General features: G+C 41.0%; 1 protein-coding gene across 2 annotated transcripts in view; it reads left to right on the top strand.

Annotated features, from left to right (window-relative positions):
* Nucleotides 1-20,755, top strand: part of ARL13A (ADP ribosylation factor like GTPase 13A) — a 70,350-nt gene that overhangs the window by 4,636 nt on the left and 44,959 nt on the right. Inside the window, exons 1-3 of one of the 2 annotated variants that reach the window (XM_063431021.1) lie at nt 7,667-7,710; nt 15,444-15,576; nt 16,169-16,270. In XM_063431021.1, the coding sequence (XP_063287091.1) occupies nt 15,539-15,576; nt 16,169-16,270 (140 nt within the window). In that variant the 5' untranslated portion in view covers nt 7,667-7,710; nt 15,444-15,538. Of the gene's footprint in view, nt 1-7,666; nt 7,711-15,443; nt 15,577-16,168; nt 16,271-20,755 lie in introns of those variants that run through there. The other variant, XM_063431022.1, reaches the window with a different exon arrangement.

Below are 20,755 nucleotides of genomic sequence, written 5' to 3'. Positions count from 1 at the left end.
AATGAGCATGTAATTAATACAACCTGGAGAATATATCCAGAAGCTGCCTGGAGCTGCAGCTCCATCAGCCCCTATGTTAATCCGGCCCTGAGTGCAATAAAGTTACAAAAAAACAAACCAAATATGTATAAAACCTCTGTAGGTATTGAACTCGCAAGTTGAGAGTGGTAATAGCCCCACGTGTACCACGAGTACGTGGTGGGATCCAACAGATGCTCTGGTGACCTGGGATATAGGAAAAAAAAACTCCTTTATTTCAAGCCTTAAAAACACATATCGAAGCAAAATAAGTCCACTGTCTGCTCACCAGCCCTCTGGTAGTGAAGGAAGTTAGGATGTAACCGCCGTCCTTCTCCTTCCAATCGTGGCTGGTCTCGCCGGTGTGCAAGCTTCAAACACTTCCGTGTTCCTGGTCCCGCGGCACGTTTCTGCCCTTCCTCCTGGGGCTCTCAAACGAGCAGTGTATCTCCGTCAATCGCTGCTTCTTCGTAATCTTTGAGTACCATAAGCATTGCACTGGATCACCATAACCACAATAAATTCAACTAACCACCCCAGCATGGTTAGGGTCTCGCTGTCCTCCCAAGACCAAGATCCAGCTTCAAGTGAGCAAAGCAGGTTGCTTTGCTCACTTGAAATACTACCATCTAAGTAAAAGATTACTTTTCGAGGTGCTCCAAATCTCAGGAATACTTTAGTTCATAGTTTTTACGAAGTAAGGATATATAGACCACTAGACACTTTTTTTTTTAGGACGCCCCAAAGGCTTCTTTAAATGTAAGATGTGCTCTGCATGTAAAAACACACAAAAAAAAATCAATGGGAAACCAGAATTAAAATTTAAGGTAGAAAGGACAATTAAAGAACACATTACCTGTCATAGTAATAAAGTGATATATTATCTACTGAAATGTCCCTGTAGATTACAATACGTGGGGAGGACGACACATCCTCTCCACATAAGGATCAGAGAGCATATTAATAATATTAAAAGAGGTGTGGAGTGTCACAGTGTCTCTGAACATTTTAAAAAGGTACATGGGCAGGACCCAAGTGGTCTGGAATGTTCTGGGATTAAACAGGTATCTAAAGATTGGAGAGGAGGTGATTTTATTCGGAAGATCAGACAGGAGGAGATGCAATGGATTTTCCAACTAGAGACTTTAGCCCAGTCCGGTCTTAACTAGGATTTTGAATTGTGTAACTTTTTATAATATATAGATATTTTCAGTATTGTTTTACTTTTATAGTGTTTTTTTTGGTTTCTAGACACCTCTCATACATACATACACATATATATATAATACCAAACAATTTTGCACTCCAGCTATCCCTTCTGATGTTGCCTGGTGCTCGGCTGCACAATAAAGTTTTTTTTCACAAGTCCTAGAGTGCTGGCTTTTTCATTCATCTATATATATATATATATATATATATATATATATATATATATATATATATATGTGTTTAGTCCTGTTTACTTTGCATGGTTTTAATTATTTATTGCATGATTTTGCCGCTTTTAACTACCGTTTTTAATTTTTTAAATATTTTTATATATTTTTTCATTGTTATTCTTATTGATATATTCATATATTTTTTTCTATTTTTCTGTTTTCTCACACACCTTCAGCTTTTTAACATACATGAGAAGCTCATATTTGCATTTTGATGTGAGACTATTTTTAAGTTTTGAGTTAGATAATCTTCCCCTTTTTTTGTAGCCTGGTATGGTAATGGGGAAATTAATATAGGTTCCTTGGTTAACATGTAGATGTTATGTATATCTTGGATACGTGATTTTTTTTTATGCAAGTAGTTTTTCTTATTGAGTAGTGTGAGGTATGTTTTAATTTCTGATTAGATTCCTATTTTGTCCCCTTTATGAACTAGTTCTACTACGTCACGGGACCACAGGACCACGGACCAGGAACACGGAAGTGTTTGAAGCTTGCACACCGACGAGACCACCACGATTGGAAGGAGATGGACGGCAGCTACATCCTAAATGTCCTTTACTACCAGAGGGCTGGTGAGCAGACGGTGGACTTATTTTGCTGCTATATGTGTTTTTAAGGCTTGAAATAAAGGAGTTTCGTTTACCTGTATCCCGGGTCACCAGAGCATCTGTTGGATCCCACATACTTTGGGGACTGATCCTCCCTGTGCATTATAGCTTTGAGTGGGGCTATTACCACTCTCAACTTGTGAGTTCAATACCTACAGAGTTTTTTTTATACATATTTGTTTTTTTTGTAACTTTATAGCACCAGGAGTGCTTTCTGGTTTTCTTTTTGTCTCCTATTTGCAGATACCACCAGTGTATACTTACAGAATTGCAAGTATATACACGTGTTTTATAAGGGGTTAATATCATCTCACTATTTGGTATATAAACACCCAGAAAACTACTTTCTAGCTTACCCAACAATTCTCAATTTAGTGAATAACCCTATATTTTTATAATTTACTTGCTCGTTCAGTGTACTCTGATTTGTAAGATCATTTAAGGGGTAGAGAACACTGTATAGGCCTTATGTCCATTTAAAAAAAATAAACATTTCAAGCACCATATCCACTGCACTGTAGGAGTCATGGTGCCAGGAATGCACTGGTGAAAAATTATCATATGGCCAATAATGCATGAATTATAACACTTAGGTGGCTGCAGGGCCGTCTTTAATATTGAATGGACCCTGGGCAAGCATTTGCTTGGGCCCCCTGCACTTCCCCCTCACTCCCTGGCATGTAATCAAGCCCTCCACCCCAACACAATGATGGACTGAAGTAGAAATAGCCCTGGTGCAAGAATTTTTTTGGCCCCCCCAACCGCAAGGGTGGCCAGAAGGTTGATCCATATCTGTCGTGCAACTCCAACAATGCTTTGACAGCTGGGGCGCTACCATTTTCCCATACTTGCAGGGTTGTATTTAGCACTGAGCCATATTGGTGTCTTTGAATGTAAGCATGTTTTTGTATGGAGTATGTTTGTGTGAATGTAGGGGTGTGTTTGTATGTGGCGTTTGAATGCAAGCATGCATTTATGTGTAGTGTTGGTTTTTGAATGTAGGGGTGGGCTTATATATTATTGGTATTTAACACCAAAATGTGTGTGTGTGTGTGTGTGTGTGTGTATGTAGTGTTGATGTTTCAATGTAGGCGTGTGTTTGTATGTAGTGAAGTTTGAATGCAATGGTGTATTTGTATGTAGTGTTGGTGTATCAATGCTGAGATGTACATATGTACATGTACATATGTACAAACTGACGCAGATACAAACAAACAGATACACAACCTGACACATATGCAGATGCTCAGACACACAGGTATACACACTGACTACATACAGATACTACAGATACACACACTGATAACATACAGATACACACAAAGATGCACACACACATACAGATACACATACACATACACTGTCAGACATACGAACACAGACACATACACTGGTAGACATACTGATACATACACTGACAGACATACTGACAGACACACATACACTGACAAACATACTGGCACACACACATACACTGACAGTCAGTGTATGTACATGTGTATGTGAATCTGACACACACACAGACTACATACAGATAAATACACTGACAACATACAGATACACTGACAGACATACTGACACACACAGATACACACACTGAAAGACATACTGACATATACACATACAGTAAAAAATTAAAATACAGCACACTCCATATCTACTAAACAGCTACTTTGATGCTGATTTTGTAAGTTTTAGTAAAAACACCTAATCTAGGCAAAAAATAATGGGGATTTAGTTACATTATATGATCATACATTGCATAAGCCTGCCACAACGCCAATGTACCCCATCTTTGGCAGGTCCTACTCTAACTGACAACTGTCTGCTAAATGAACTACTCACTTGGGGAAATCCTTCCATCTCGAGTTCTCTGCAGTACAAGGCCAAATAGGATCCTGGGATGAGGCACCTGTGACAGGGAGGGGTGCAGAACCAAGGAGCTGGCTACACTCCTCAATACATAAATATATATGAAAAAACAGGGGGTTGGTTGCACTCGCCAGAACATGCTTAAATTGGGTGCTGCTGGGGGCCAATACATACAGCAAAAAAATGAAAATACAGCGCACTCCCTATCTACTAAACAGTAACTTTGATGCTGATTTTGTAAGTTTTATTAAAAACACCTAATCTAGGTAAAAAATAATGGGGATTTAGTTACAGCAGCACCCAATTTAAGCATGTTCTGGTGAGTGCAACCAACCCCCTGTTTTTTCATATATATATATATATATATATATATATATATTTATTTAGGAGTCCAGTGTGGTGCCTGAGGCTGATAGGAGTAACTCACTGGCTCCTTCTCCTCCTCCCTCCAGCGCAGCTCCTTCTACCCCCTCCCGCACGACTCCTCTCTTTATGGGAGGAAGTGACTCGCGACTGTCTCTTCCTCCTAGACGGCTGGCGAAAAGCATGGGTCCCTGCTAATAACAAGCCCACCGGGTGGACCTAAGTACATGGGCCACCAGGTGGGCCTACTTAGTGTGTGGGACCCTGGCTGGTGGCAATGGTGGGGATTCTTGAGGGAAGCAGGGGCCCACAGGGCTGCTGCTTTCGGCCCCCAGAAGTCACTGGGCCTAGGGCAGCTGCCTGTTTGCCCCGCGTTAAAGACGGCCCTGGGTGGTTGTACAATGTAACTGGGACCCGATTTGCATCCTGTGTTGCTGGAAAGCATCGCACTGGGCTAACCCAGCCATGCAGGGGAGTACTGGCCCAGCCTCATGAGCTTCTGGTTTCTGGAATGAGCTGTAGTGTGTATGGTACCTGGAGTCCCAGATTATAGGCATGTACTTTTATTGGTACAATGTAATATTAATGCTTGCTGATACTTTGCCAGTGTCATTAATGAATTATTATAATATTATTTATATAGCGCCAGCAAGTTTCATAGCACTGTACAATGAATTGTATTCAAGTCACACTTAACCTATTACCTTTTGTTATTGTTCCGTTCAGTTTGAGCATTAAGTACTATATCTTTATAACTTCTGTATGAGGTTCAGTATGTTTGTTTGTTTTCATGATACCAAGGCAACGCTGTGTGTGTGTAAAGCTTGTCTGTGTACTCAGACTGTTCTAACACTAATAAGGTTATCTAACAATATCGGGATTTATAGCAGCAATACAAAGCAGTCTGTATGCGTGAATAGAGTGACTATAGTATAATTACCGTTCTCCAAATTGACCAAACTAAACAAATAAAACCAATTACTTTGTAAATAAAAAGGTAAATAAAAAAATAACTGGGGATAGCCAGTGAAATTAATCATTTTCCCAATGTGAGGGTCAGGAGACTTTGGCACGATGAAGAGGGTGCAATTGCCTGCCAATCTACTAGCATACATGGCATTCTGTAAACAAGGCTTATTAAATGCAGAGGGTACATGGAGCTGGCTAATACCAAAGAACAGCCAAAGAGAACCGTTTGATAGGGGTTAAGAGTCTGTTGCCATGCCATCATTACATTAATTTATAGCCCTTTTGTTTTTGGATTGATAGCCTGCAATCTCTCTCAGTGTCCCAGGAGCCGCAATATCGAATGCTTTCAGACTGCTAGAACATGAAGAATGTGTTATCTAGCTCAGTGCAGAGGGTGGAATTGTACAACTACAGTAGGCGAGGGTTGAGTTGGGTAAACGGAGAGTTTGCAGATTAGTGGAGAGTGCACACTGAACTGTGGTAGAGGACGATAAATTACAGTATACTTAGGCAAGATTGATATGTTTTTGAGATGGCTTAGTGTAAACCAGTGATGGCGAACCTATGGCACGCGTGCCACAGCTGGCATACCGAGTCCTCTCTGTGGGCACACAGCCATAGGTTGCCGGTAGGGTTCCCAACGGTGTATTCACCATGAGGCTAACAAGGCGTTTGCCTTGTGCAGCACTGCCTTGTTGGTATCATGTCCTGGGGGGGCCCAAGAGCTGGCCGGCTGGCCACCTTTGGGCACCCCCTGAGGCAGGCGTCAGGGCAGGCGTCAGGCAGGCAGGCGTTTGCGGGCTTGCGGCGAGGGAGTGCTTTAGCCTGAACTCTTACTGCTCAGCTCCCTCGTGCACCACTTAGTGATGCCGGGAGCCGGGATATGACTTCAGGCCGGAATATTACTTCAGAAAAGTTTGTTTGTATTGCGGTTTGGGCACTCAGGCTCAAAAATGTTAGCCATCACTGGTGTACGCATTGGATGTGCTCCCACCATGGGTGGGATAAATATCACTAGCTGCTAGAAGAGAGAGAAATATCTATGAAGATTTTTAGGTGGGTGGGGTAAGCAGAGGCAAGGAGTGATTTTGAGGTAGAGTTTGGTCAGGTCAGGTAGCAAGGAGAGGAGATGCAGTGGTGTATTATTTGGAGGGAGGATAAAGCTAGCAAGGAGAGGAGATGCAATGGTGTATTATTTGGAGGGAGGATAAAGCTAGCAAGGAGAGGAGATGCAGTGGTGTATTATTTGGAGGGAGGATAAAGCTAGCAAGGAGAGGAGATGCAGTGGTGTATTATTTGGAGGGAGGATAAAGCTAGCAAGGAGAGGAGATGCAGTGGTGTATTATTTGGAGGGAGGATAAAGCTAGCAAGGAGAGGAGATGCAGTGGTGTATTATTTGGAGGGAGGATAAAGCTAGCAAGGAGAGGAGATGCAGTGGTGTATTATTTGGAGGGAGGATAAAGCTAGCAAGGAGAGGAGATGCAGTGGTGTATTATTTGGAGGGAGGATAAAGCTAGCAAGGAGAGGAGATGCAGTGGTGTATTATTTGGAGGGAGGATAAAGCTAGCAAGGAGAGGAGATGCAGTGGTGTATTATTTGGAGGGAGGATAAAGCTAGCAAGGAGAGGAGATGCAGTGGTGTATTATTTGGAGGGAGGATAAAGCTAGCAAGAAGAGGAGATGCAGGGGTGTATTATTTGGAGGGAGGATAAAGCTAGCAAGGAGAGGAGATGCAGTGGTGTATTATTTGGAGGGAGGATAAAGCTAGCAAGAAGAGGAGATGCAGGGGTGTATTATTTGGAGGGAGGATAAAGCTAGCAAGGAGAGGAGATGCAGTGGTGTATTATTTGGAGGGAGGATAAAGCTAGCAAGGAGAGGAGATGCAGTGGTGTATTATTTGGAGGGAGGATAAAGCTAGCAAGGAGAGGAGATGCAGTGGTGTATTATTTGGAGGGAGGATAAAGCATACCTCTCAATTTTTTAAATGGACAAAGAGGGGACACTTGAATTGTATGGGTGGGGATGTGGCGATTTCTGTTCTGAGAAATTTTAGGTAAATTACATTTACTAATAATGTAATTTATACTCAGAAAGCTCCCTATTAAAGCAGAGCACGTCGATGTCACACAAGTACGTGGCGTCGCGCCCCCAGGCTCCTCCTCCGCGCTCCAGACCTCTTCCTTTATAAGTCGATTCCTTGTGACCGGCCGCTGTTCTCTCTCATAATTTCCAAGTCAAATGGCAAACAGCATTGCACTTGACTTGCTTTACACTTTTAATACTTAACTGTGAGTGACCAACTGCTCGCACACCTCAAAGGGCGGCCCTGCTGGCACATAATGCAAGATACACAGACACACTCAACCCCGCCCCCCCCCCCCTCCAATCTGGCACCCTGCCTAGAGCCCTGGGCAACCTTGATTTGGCTCTGCTTGTAAGGTATGTATAAAAAGGTGATTTGAAAAAGAAAAACTAGGGTTAAGATTGAGGTTGGAGTGTAAGGGGTTAAGACAATGTAGCTGCTGTATCTGCAGGCTACAATCATGTGTGAGATTCTATCTATACATGATGAGAGAAGCTAGGGGAGGGTGGGTGTAAGAGAGGGACAGAAATAGAGCCAAAAATGCAAACATTTTAGTAAGTGTATCAATAAAAGAAAGGGTGGTGGAATAGGCAGAATTCATAGAAATAAGTCATTATAGGCATGTGCATTGGTAAGTAAGCAAGCTAATTACAGAGTAAGGCTGGTTGTAAAAAACAACCAAAACAAAACAAAAAAACATATTGGAGAATACATAAAGGTGAAAGGTTACAAACAGTATGGCTAAAAGAGGTAGCAGTTATAAACCCGAATGTGATAAAAGTTGACTTTAGTCAGAGCTTCTATCACTAACTTTTGTCAATTCCCACAGCAGTTGCTAGTGATGGCTGTAGGAATAAGGCTTGTTCTGCGAGTGTTCATGAGAGTTGTTCTATGGACGACTTCACGGCCTCCTCCATATATCCCTGTCTAAATGCCTTGAACCCTCTCTCATATGCCAGAGTACAACACTAACGCTGCTCCTGTTGGATAAAGCACTAGGAGGTGAAGAAATAAAATGGTATCACCCACTAGGGAAAAGGTCAAGGAATTATATCTACCTTTAGGTTCACCCTGCCAGCCTCCAAATTTAAACTGGTTATGGCAGCTTTGGGCGTCTGCACAAAATATTCACAGTCCCCGTAGGTGACAGAGTTGATTTAATATATATAAAAAAAAAAAAAAAAAAAAAAAAAAATCGAAACATTTGTAGTATCAAAGTAAGTGCCTCTTATGACTAATAGACATCATGACTAATAGACATGCAGAGTTGGTAAAAGCTGTCTTTTTAAACCTATGTTAGGCAATACTAGCTTGCAATTGCATATGCATATTTAGTTTAACATACACGCCTCTTCTTTTTTCCTTTCTGTGGCAGGATCGATCTATACATGAGTAATGAAAGATAGCTGGAGAGCTAAAATTACAGCGAGTACATTTTACGTATTTGTGCATTTTTTTTACTGACCTGATAATATTAATAGGTAATGTTTTTATGTGAACAGATGCATACAGGCACTATAGTTTTTTTCTTCAGGGCAGTAGCACTCATATATTGAATATCGCTGCTATGTGTCACTGTTTGCTCACTGCAGTACAATTTCAGCGAATCGCTTAGACTCTCTATTTGTATTACACCTACTCTTATTGGAAATCTTCAAAAATATTTAAACAGTGAGAGCAAAGCAGATAAGCCTTATCTAGTTGTCTGAAAATCATTTCACACTTTCCCATAATAACATATTCTACTATTTCACACTTGAATTTGAAATAACTATCTAACCAGAATAAAAATGGGGTCAAACGGACCATAGTTACTCAGGTTGAAATGTTTAAATTTTGCATCAAATAGCTTTGTTGGTGGCCAGGGACATAGAACCCACTAAACCTTTGCTCTTTTTGTTGTTTGAATCAGCCTAAACTTTCTATTTCCCTGCAAGATAACACATCACATGCTTGGTGGCCAAATGATGTGCTCATCCAGTTTCAGTGCTTTAAACTCTTATATCAGCTCTGAAGCAAACAAAGAAATGCTTGTTTCATTTTTGAGCACTCTGTGATTATTGTGATCACAGCTCTAAATCAAGCAGTCATCTTGCAGGAAAAACAAAAACAAAAAAACAAACAATTAAAAAAAAAAATCCAATTGTATCCCGCGTTTACAGCAAGTTTTGAAAAAATTAAATTCATGTTAGTCTTGTAACTAAACATCCACATCAGCAGTAATTCACATTAAAAATGCATTGTCATGTTCACACAGGAAAACCATAGAACATTAGCTTGCATTCTCAATGAACCATTTTATTCCTGGGGTCCAAGTTTCCATGATATATTTAAACTAAATTCTATTTTGGATCTTGACTTCTCTCTTTTCATATCTTACCCATGCTTCAAGAAAAAAATAATTTAAAGATTCAGTTGAAAAGGTTGCATATCTGGTTAAGACTAATCATTGGAAATTTGAATAATCCAGACATTAACAGGGATGGTAGGGCATCTTGTTCAGCTATGCGTAGTTGTGTACTAAGAGGCAGAAAGCCCAAAAGAAGGGACAGCCATGACGAAGGTGCAGACCTTGCTACACACAGGCCCAGGCAGCACAAAAATAGCCCAGCACATGTTTTATAGGACACAAGGTAAGTTATAGAAATATCAGGATTTGTATCTCATTGGTAAATCATGGCTGTCTTTGTCTTGTGTGTCGCTGCAACAAACGCAGATATGGCTTGGTGTGGCCTTTACCTGAATCCTCCACAGACAGTATATACACAGTAAAGATGCATCCCGCTCTGGTTTGGCATCATTGGAAGTTGAGGTTATTACTCTTCTGTAGGTACTGTTAAAGTATGATTAATTTGTTGAAGAAGAGCCCCCTTATTCCTTCTCTCTTCACTACATCTACTGCTCCACAGGAAGCCATCTACTCTGAGTATCTACCACAAAGGAGCTGAGGATCTTGGAGACAAATAAACGGTTGACATGAGAGGGTGCTAGATTAAAGTTGAAGGGGTTAGAAACAAACACTTACCTTTCTCCAGCGCCGGGCTCCCCCCAACTGCTATGTTTACAGCTGCAGGGTTAACACTAGAGTGACCTGGCACCCAGACCACTTCATTAAGATGAAGTGGTGAAGTTGTCTGGGTGCCTATAATTATATATATATATATATATATATATATATATATATATATATATATATATATATATGATATGGTGTGTAAGGGGGTAAAGCATGTATGCATGTGTTTGTGGGGATAAAGGTATGTGGGTGAAGAGATGATGTGTGAGGGTGTACTGTGTTCAGGGGGTGTAGAGAGTGGGACAGTGAACAGCTTTAAAATTTTAACTTTAATAATTGTTTATTAAAAAAAAAAAAAAAAAAAAAAAAAATGATTACTGTATTCCCCTTTCCCTCATCTTACCTTGCAGGGAGGGGGTGTCCCAATCAGATCGATGGTGGTTGAGAAGGCTGCCTATCCATCGGGTACAGGGGGGTCACGAGATGAGAGTTCTGTCTCTTGGAGCTCAAGCACTTACAGTGACTGACCCATACACATACACAGACAGACCCATACACATACATACACAGACCCATACACATACATACACAGACCCATACACAGACAGACATACACACCCATACCCATACCCATACCCATACACAGAAAGACTCATACACAGAAAGACCCATACACAGAAAGACCCATACACACTCTGCCCCCCACACACAGACTGCTCCCTTACACAGACTGACCCCCCCCCCCCCCACCCACACCCATACTCTCACTGGCTGACCCATACACTCACAGACTGCCCCCCCCCCACACACACACAGACTGACCCATACATATACAGACTGACACCCCCCCCTACACACACACACAGACTGATCCACACACACACACACACACACACAGACTGATCCATACACACACACACACACAGACTGATCCACACACACACACACACAGACTGACCCCCCCCCCCTACACACAGACTGATCCATACACACACAGACTGAGCCCCCCCTACACACAGACTGATCCATACACACACACACAGACTGATCCACACACACACACACAAACTGATCCATACACACACACACACACACACAAACTGATCCATACACACACACACACACACACAGACTGATCCACACACACACACAGACTGATCCACACACACACACAGACTGATCCACACACACACACACACAGACTGATCCACACACACACACACACACAGACTGATCCATACACACACACAGACACAGACTGATCCATACACACACACAGACACAGACTGATCCATACACACACACAGACTGATCCATACACACACACAGACTGATCCATACACACACACAGACTGATCCATACACACACACAGACTGATCCATACACACACACACAGACTGATCCATACACACACACACAGACTGATCCATACACACACACACAGACTGATCCATACACACACAGACTGATCCATACACACACACACACAAACTGATCCATACACAGACTGATCCATACACACACACACACAAACTGATCCATACACACACAGATCCATACGCACACACACACACACAGATCCATACACACACAGATCCATACGCACACAGATCCATACGCACGCACACACACACACACAGATCCATACGCACACAGACTGATCCATACGCACACACACACACACACACACACAGACTGATCCATACACACACACACACACACACACAGACTGATCCATACACACACACACACACAGACTGATCCACACACACACACACACACAGACTGATCCACACACACACACACACAGACTGATCCACACACACTGATCCATACACACAGACTGATCCATACACACACACTGATCCATACACACACACTGATCCATACACACACACAGACTGATCCATACACACACACACACACAGACTGATCCATACACACACACACACAGACTGATCCATACACACACACACACACACAGACTGATCCATACACACACACACTGATCCATACACACACACTGATCCATACACACACACTGATCCATACACACACACTGATCCATACACACACACTGACTGATCCATACACACAGACTGACCCCCCCCCGCTACACACAGACTGATCCATACACACACAGACTGAGCCCCCCCCCTACACACAGACTGATCCATACACACACACACACACACACAGACTGATCCATACACACACACACACACAGACTGATCCATACACACACACACACACAGACTGATCCATACACACACACAGACTGATCCACACACACACACACACACAGACTGATCCATACACACACAGACTGATCCATACACACACAGACTGATCCATACACACACAGACACACACACAGACTGATCCATACACACACACACACACACAGACTGATCCATACACACACACACACACACACAGACTGATCCATACACACACACACACACAGACTGATCCATACACACACACACACAGACTGATCCATACACACACACACACACACAGACTGATCCATACACACACACACTGATCCATACACACACACTGATCCATACACACACACTGATCCATACACACACACTGATCCATACACACACACTGACTGATCCATACACACAGACTGACCCCCCCCCGCTACACACAGACTGATCCATACACACACAGACTGAGCCCCCCCCCTACACACAGACTGATCCATACACACACACACACACACACAGACTGATCCATACACACACACACACACAGACTGATCCATACACACACACACACACAGACTGATCCATACACACACACAGACTGATCCACACACACACACACACACAGACTGATCCATACACACACAGACTGATCCATACACACACAGACTGATCCATACACACACAGACACACACACAGACTGATCCATACACACACACACACACACAGACTGATCCATACACACACACACACACACACAGACTGATCCATACACACACACACACACAGACTGATCCATACACACACACACACACACACACACAGACTGATCCATACACACACAGACACACACACAGACTGATCCATACACACACACACACACACAGACTGATCCATACACACACACACACACACACAGACTGATCCATACACACACACACACACACACACACAGACTGATCCATACACACACACAGACTGATCCATACACACACACAGACTGATCCATACACACACACAGACTGATCCATACACACACACAGACTGATCCATACACACACACAGACTGATCCATACACACACACAGACTGATCCATACACACACACAGACTGATCCATACACACACACACAGACTGATCCATACACACACACACAGACTGATCCATACACACACACACAGACTGATCCATACACACACACACAGACTGATCCATACACACACACAGACTGATCCATACACACACACAGACTGAGTAACCCTTACCAGCAGCTGCCTGGATGCCTCTGTGCAGAGCTGATCTTCCTCTCCATGTCTCTCCCCTGCGCTGCTCTCTATGATCCTGGAGGAAGTCCTCCCAGCACACAGCGCCCCCTCTGGCCGCAGGCAGGAAAAGCCCTCCAGTTACAGTGCTGCTGCAGCGTGAGAAGGGAGACGCAGAGCTCCCGACTTTAATTTCAAGGGGGGGTGGGGCACTGCATAATGTAGGGGGGCCCCCTTTGCCCCCATCCCCCAGTGACGCCACTGGTTATCATTTGTTTGATAGTTTTATTCTATTTCTATGTTTGTGTGCAATGTTGCAGGAAAATAAGAAGTTAGGTGAGAGAAAGGGGGAAAAGAAAGAAAGAATTGAGGAAAATCAATGTGAATTAATTCTATAAATGTTATGAGGAATTTAGGTTCTAAACTAATATAGTATAGATAAAATCGTATGCTCAATTCAATGAGCATGCATTGTTTGGGGCATGGTGCCCTTTAAGTAGAAGGCTGTGGCTTAGTCAGATACAGGAGATACCACTATGTCTGTGCAATGTCAAATTAAATCTATGCAAAGAGAAAATCTAATAAGCAGCATCTGGTTCTAAGTACTAATATAATTTCTGCTTACTCACAAATACACAGATACGATATACATACGGTATATGTAAAAAATAACTAAAAGAAAAATAATTACAAAGTCAAAGTATAAATGCTATTTTAAAATGTACACAGACTCTACTTATAAAATGAAGGTATAAATTGACAGCACTGCAGAAAATCTGTTCTATATTGTGATTATAGAAACTATAAAATTACAAATTACAACATGGAAAATGATCATTATAAAAAGAAATAATGTTAAATGAAAAAAACAGAAAAGAAAAGAAAATCATTTGGTTATAAAATGATGTGTCTTAAAGGGTAATGACCACTTCTCTAGAATTTACACTACTGAACAAAACAATAATCTCCGGTCATTTTGTTTTTTTCGGAGATTCTCAGTTTTCTTCTCAATTTAAATAATCGAGTTACCAAATTACATGGGGGAAAAAACAGTTTTCAAGTCAAAGCCATGTTAAACATGGCCAAAAGGAAAAAAGCAATAGGAACATTGTTTCATATCTCGTCTTCGCTTCAAAGTTCAGAACTGAAGGTTCTGTGTTGCAGAACATAGAGGTGTGGATATCAAAGGGTTTCTCCAAGCACCATGACCACTTCACTGATTGAGGTCAAGGGGTACAAATCTGGCATGTGTTAATGTGTGCCTAGGGACACATGGCAATCCCCTTGTGCACTCCTATGATGTAGATATATTTCTAGAATGTACATTTGTTTAAGCAGGGCCATCAGTCAGTCAAGTTAATGTATATCTACCTTGTCTATTACATTAATGTGTATGTTTTATTTTCTCTGTGTCCAGTGCTGCAGATTTTAGTGGTGCTTTATATTGTAATGATACCGACGCACTGGTCTGTATCATCAACAAGTGTGTGTCTTTGTATGTCTGGTTTTATCTGCTCATGTAATTGGGTCATTGTCAGGCTTCTGGGTAATACATCCACAACCAAAGCTACCAATCATTGTTTCTCATCTCAGGACTGCTTCTTGAGAAGCCTCTGCCCCACCTCCCAGTATGAGATTAGCAGCAATCTAAGGCAATTAGTCTGGATTAAGGACTTGCACACAATGCCATGGAGAGGGAGGTGTTGGCAACAGCACCGAAATCACAGTGAGTTATGTGTTTATTGTTTATGTAAATTTTTATGCTTTAATCCATTACTTATATGATTTGTTTTAGGTCATTTGAATTTTGAATTTTTGGATTATGTTTAATTAGTTTGTATGTTTCATACCATAGGAGAAACGTATAAAACATCAACCATAGCTACTTTTAGAAATTAGCAGGGGAGTTCTAAAATATTCATGAAAGATATACATTCACTCAGCCAGGATGAAATTGTTTCCTGGAACCTACTGTGTCTTATATTCATCTTCCCCTAAGCAGTACCATAGTTGAGATATTTTAGATGTTAATAAAAAACAAACCGTGCATTTATTTCTAGATATAAACAATAAAAACTGGAAAAAAATAAAGACTCAGAAATTACAATAATGGATGAATTATTATAACTTTGTTTCAATAAACTTTGAATGGAATATGATTTAAAAGTTGATTATACATTAATACTTTATACTTTAATATATTATGTGCTCCTATCAGTAAATGTGTCTCTTAAATTTACTTTGCTATAACCAGATTGTTTTGGGTAATGAATACTACTAATCATAAGTAAATATAGTAATGTTATTATCTCCCTTAGATACACAGACAAGACAAATCCATCTCTCAGCAGATATCAGACAATGTTCCATCTCTTATCTCACTGTTGGCGCTGGGTCCAGATAAAGCAAGAGCCTATCAGGTGAGGCACATGCACCATATATCACTTCTTGACATTCACATTAGTCAAGAGAAGGTATTCTAATTTTGTATATTCATATATGTGAAACTGACAGGATACATCATTAGGAAAGCTATATTGACTTGCCTCCATTTTACTATGAATTCGTAAAATATAAACATCAATTTAATATTTCTGGGTATGCTTTACAAATAACGTTTTTGTCAAAATTATAAAATATCAAAAATATATCATATGAAAAGTATATATCAATATAAAAAAAAATAAATATCAAATTAGTGAATTATTTTAAAAGTTTGTGTTCCCCCACTCCCCGGTTAATACAGGCACGGCGTATATCTCGTGCATTAGGCCTCCCCATAGGAAAGTATTGAATCAATGCTTTCCTTTGGGTAAATAACTGAGGCTGGATGTCCTCATGCAGAGTGTGAGGATGTCCAGCATCAGTTAGCGGACCAAAAGTCTGTTAACTTTTAGGAAGCGCCTCCAGTGGCTGGCTAGTAGACAGCTACTGTGGCCAGACTTCGTGCCGCAATGTAAACATTGAAGTTTCTCTGGAAGTGCAATGTTTTACATTGCAGCACTAAGGGCAATAGGGACACTGTACTTCAATGAGCGTCCCTTTAAGCCTCAAGTTTGCAAAATTGCTTTCTCACTGTTGTAGCCCACTTCAATGGACACTATCAAGATTTACTAAGGTGAGTATTGCAAGTAAATTACATATTTAAGGCCAAAGTGAAAGCTTGCTTGGCTTAGAGTTGTTTTTCCTAGTTTGACAATTGTGACCTTAAATTTGATCTTCACTTAGAATTCTCACTTTCGTAAACAACCCTGCATAAAAGAAAGGAGATGTTGCAGTTTGCCTTTTTGATTCTTTGAAGGCATTGTTTCAAGCACAATTAACATGTAATTTGCAATGTTGTGCTCCTGTGATACCTATTTATCTTAGTGACTATTGCACAATAGTTTTTTTTTCCCTTCTTTAAAACATATCACTCTTACAGAACAACACACTTCAAATGTATAATAAGTAAGTTTTTTCTCCTGCTGTCAGCCACATAGTATTTATAATAAAACAGGTCTCATCTGTCTAAACTTTGAACAGGTGTGCTAGTTAAAACTTTGCTATTTACATGAAGTTAATCCGTGCTTCACAATTATGACTAAAAATATCTATAGACCAGGATACAGCATGATACACGTGGTGTCACAGTCATTTAGCAATTTGGTTTAGATTTATTGCACAGACTGTGTAACAGTATAAGCAAATACTCCGAATTGCCTTCAGATAAAATGCCCTGCATTTAACACTCTCTCCTCTATTTTATTGTGTGAGGATTTTTCATTTATTTAAAGGACAAGATTTAGTATTTTGGCCTTGCTCATTATAGTCTAATTATTTTGTAGTTTGATATCCCTAACTAATTTTATCACCACCTTACCAAAATGTCTAAACTAGTCCTGCAGTCCTGGTGCTGTAACAACACCCATAGAAATATAGGCCGTGAGAAGGAATCCATTTTGACTCTCAGAAAGAGCAAAAAATGAAAGATTCTCATCTAAAAAGTTTTATTTCATGCTAAATCTCCCCTCCAGTGTTCACTCTCCAATTACCTTCACTTCACCCAGGAAACCATTCACATAAAAAAAAAAAAAAAAAAAATGATTTATATAAGTCACGAGCAAAATTAACTGAAGTGAGAATACAGCAGGATGTTAAAAGTCTCTAACAAACAAAACACATGAGAAAGTCATGGAGAGACACACACACACACACACACACACACACACACACACACACACACACACACACACACACACACACACACACACACACACACACACACACACACTTACTGGCTGGGAAACTGTTGTATACAACGGGTTTATATGTTGATATAAATATTCTTGTATGTTTATACACTGATCAGCCACAACGTATAAACCACCGAAAGGTGAAGTGAATAACATTGATTATATCATTACAATGGCTCCTGTCAAGGGGTGGGATATATTAGGCAGCAAGTAAATAGTCAGTTCTTGAATTTTATGTGTTCATGTGTTGGAAGCAGGAAAAATGTGCCAGCGAAAAAATCTGACTGACTTTGACAAGGACCAAATAGTGATTGCTAAACGAATGGGTCAGAGGATCTCCAATATGGCAAGTCTTGTGGGGCGTTCCCAGTATGCAGTGGTTAGTATTGACCAAAAGTGGTGCAAGTAGGGACAACCTGTGAACAGTGGTGTCTCTAGGGTTCATATTTAGGGGGGGGGGGGGGCATATGGTGGGCCAGGGACAAAAGTAGGGGGCGGTTATAAAACGTGTATGTTTTCTCAGCAAGGGTGCATAATTCATTATTGCACTATGGGATATTGTCCTTTAATGTAATTTGTGTAGTGCACAGATGACCTGCCTGGTAGAGGTGGTATTGTCAATGTCAAAAGGGGTTAATTTGATTGTATTGAAGGTCAGAAGGTTTTTAGCCTTAATTCCTTTTTGAAGCTGGGACCCCCACAGGAGGTCAGATTACAGAAGGGGTTATGTATATTGCATAGGAATGTGAAATGGGTTTTACCATATGGATGGATCCTGTGATTAATCAAAGGCTCTGCAAGGTGTGAGATTCTACACTTGAAAAGCCTAAATGTTCGGCTTCAGCCATATGGCCTGTGCCTCTTAATTGATGTGTCAATCACTTTGATATGTTAAAGGCCATTAGCCTTGTTCCAGTATCATATCCAAAGGAAAAAACATTCATATTTACCCACAGAATAATAATTAAGCCTCATTTTTGTTATATTTGGAATGTGACAAGCTCCATCTTCTAAATAAGCCCAAACATGAGTGTCATAACTTAATCATAGGGGAAGGGATTGTGATGTCTGCCATATTGGATAGCAAGTTAGGTGTGTGACATATCTATGGATTGGAAAAATAATAACAAATTTGTAGATGCAACTAATATTTCTGTGGTAGGTACATAAGAGAAGATAAAACCAAATGTGTCCATTTGGATTGATGTGGATCTGGACACAAGGGTATATCTCTAATGATACTGAAGTGTGCATCGTACTTGCTTGAGGGACAAAACCGAATTCTAAGTGAGTCACCGTCTTTCCTACCAGAGACCCCCTGAGGCAGAAGTTTTACTTTGAAGAGCTGAGTAAAACTGTTATTGTATTCCTTTTGTTTTTATCTGTTGTTGGTGCAAATAATTTTGATTGTTATCTCCATTTTTTGTATGCACTGTGACTATTTTTTGCTCATAATAAATATTCCTTTATTAAGTTCTGCTTTTGTCTGGGAAAGAATCACGTTACCTGAAGAGATGAATTAGTGTTTTGCAATTGCTTAAATATGGTGTTAAGTTACATTTGGTGGGCTTACCTGGGGGACCAAGGCACCCCATTTATGAATCGCCTTGGTGGTGGCAGCTTTAAAATAGTAATATTTATATTATTATGCTTGTGTGGGTGGTAAGGGGGATTTATCATTTCCAGTCTTTTTCAGACAAATGGTGAACTTTAACCCTTTCACCATAACAACTACGTCATGCACACTCTTAAAGTAGGGTGCATTACTGTCAGGGCTTACCTGAGTTGCAGTCTGTAGCGCAGATATATGTGCTCACCCTTGCAAGTAAACACAGGCCAAGGTGGTCAGGTAAGAATTCACCTGGCCTGTGAGTCGGTGCACGGGGGCTGTGCAGGATGATGCTCCAAGTCGCAGTGCAGATACGGACATAAACAGGAGAATCGTCGTTGGTAAGCCAAAGCTCAGTGGGTGCCAGAAATCAGGATAAACCAGTAGAAAGCCGAGGTCAGAGGATGCCAGAAATCAGGGTACACGAAATAACAAGCCAAGGTCAGGAATCAACAGGGGAACACAAAACAGCAATACTTGAACCAGAGTCAATGAACTGACACTGCCCTCAGGGAGAGGCAATGTCTTATACCTGGCTAATCAGTGATCAGCCACAGGTGAACCATGAGTGACAGGAGCAGTCTCAGATAACATCCAGCCTCCAGTGCTGGATACAAGGCAAGAGTAGACTTCTGGATATTTCCTGAGCTGTATGGTGGCTCAGATGCAAAACAGCAGCCCCAGCACTGCAGAGAACCCAGGTTCAATTCCCTCATTGGCTACTTCTGGGGTGACCTTGTCTGGATGTCGCGGTGAGGACTGTGACAATTACATAACAATTTCTCTATGTGTGTATACCAATTTCTGTGTGTGTGTGTGTGTGTGTGTGTATATATATATATATATATACACACTCCCTTAATCCCTCTGCAAAGTGCAGTCTCAGCCAGGTAGGTAATGTGTCAAACCTTAGATGTAGCTGCACTGTCTGTTCAGCTTGCATCTACCCCATGGATTGAAGAATCCATGTCTTTTCTCCCGCTCCATTCCCTTCCCCTTCATGTCTTTTTTTCCCCCTTCATCCATGTCATGGATGTAGTGTGTATTGTATGCAGTTTATT

The sequence above is a fragment of the Pelobates fuscus genome, chromosome 9, assembly GCF_036172605.1.
Source record: "Pelobates fuscus isolate aPelFus1 chromosome 9, aPelFus1.pri, whole genome shotgun sequence".
Classification (NCBI taxonomy): Eukaryota; Metazoa; Chordata; class Amphibia; order Anura; family Pelobatidae; genus Pelobates; species Pelobates fuscus.
This window is presented reverse-complemented; position numbering and strand designations above follow the sequence as displayed.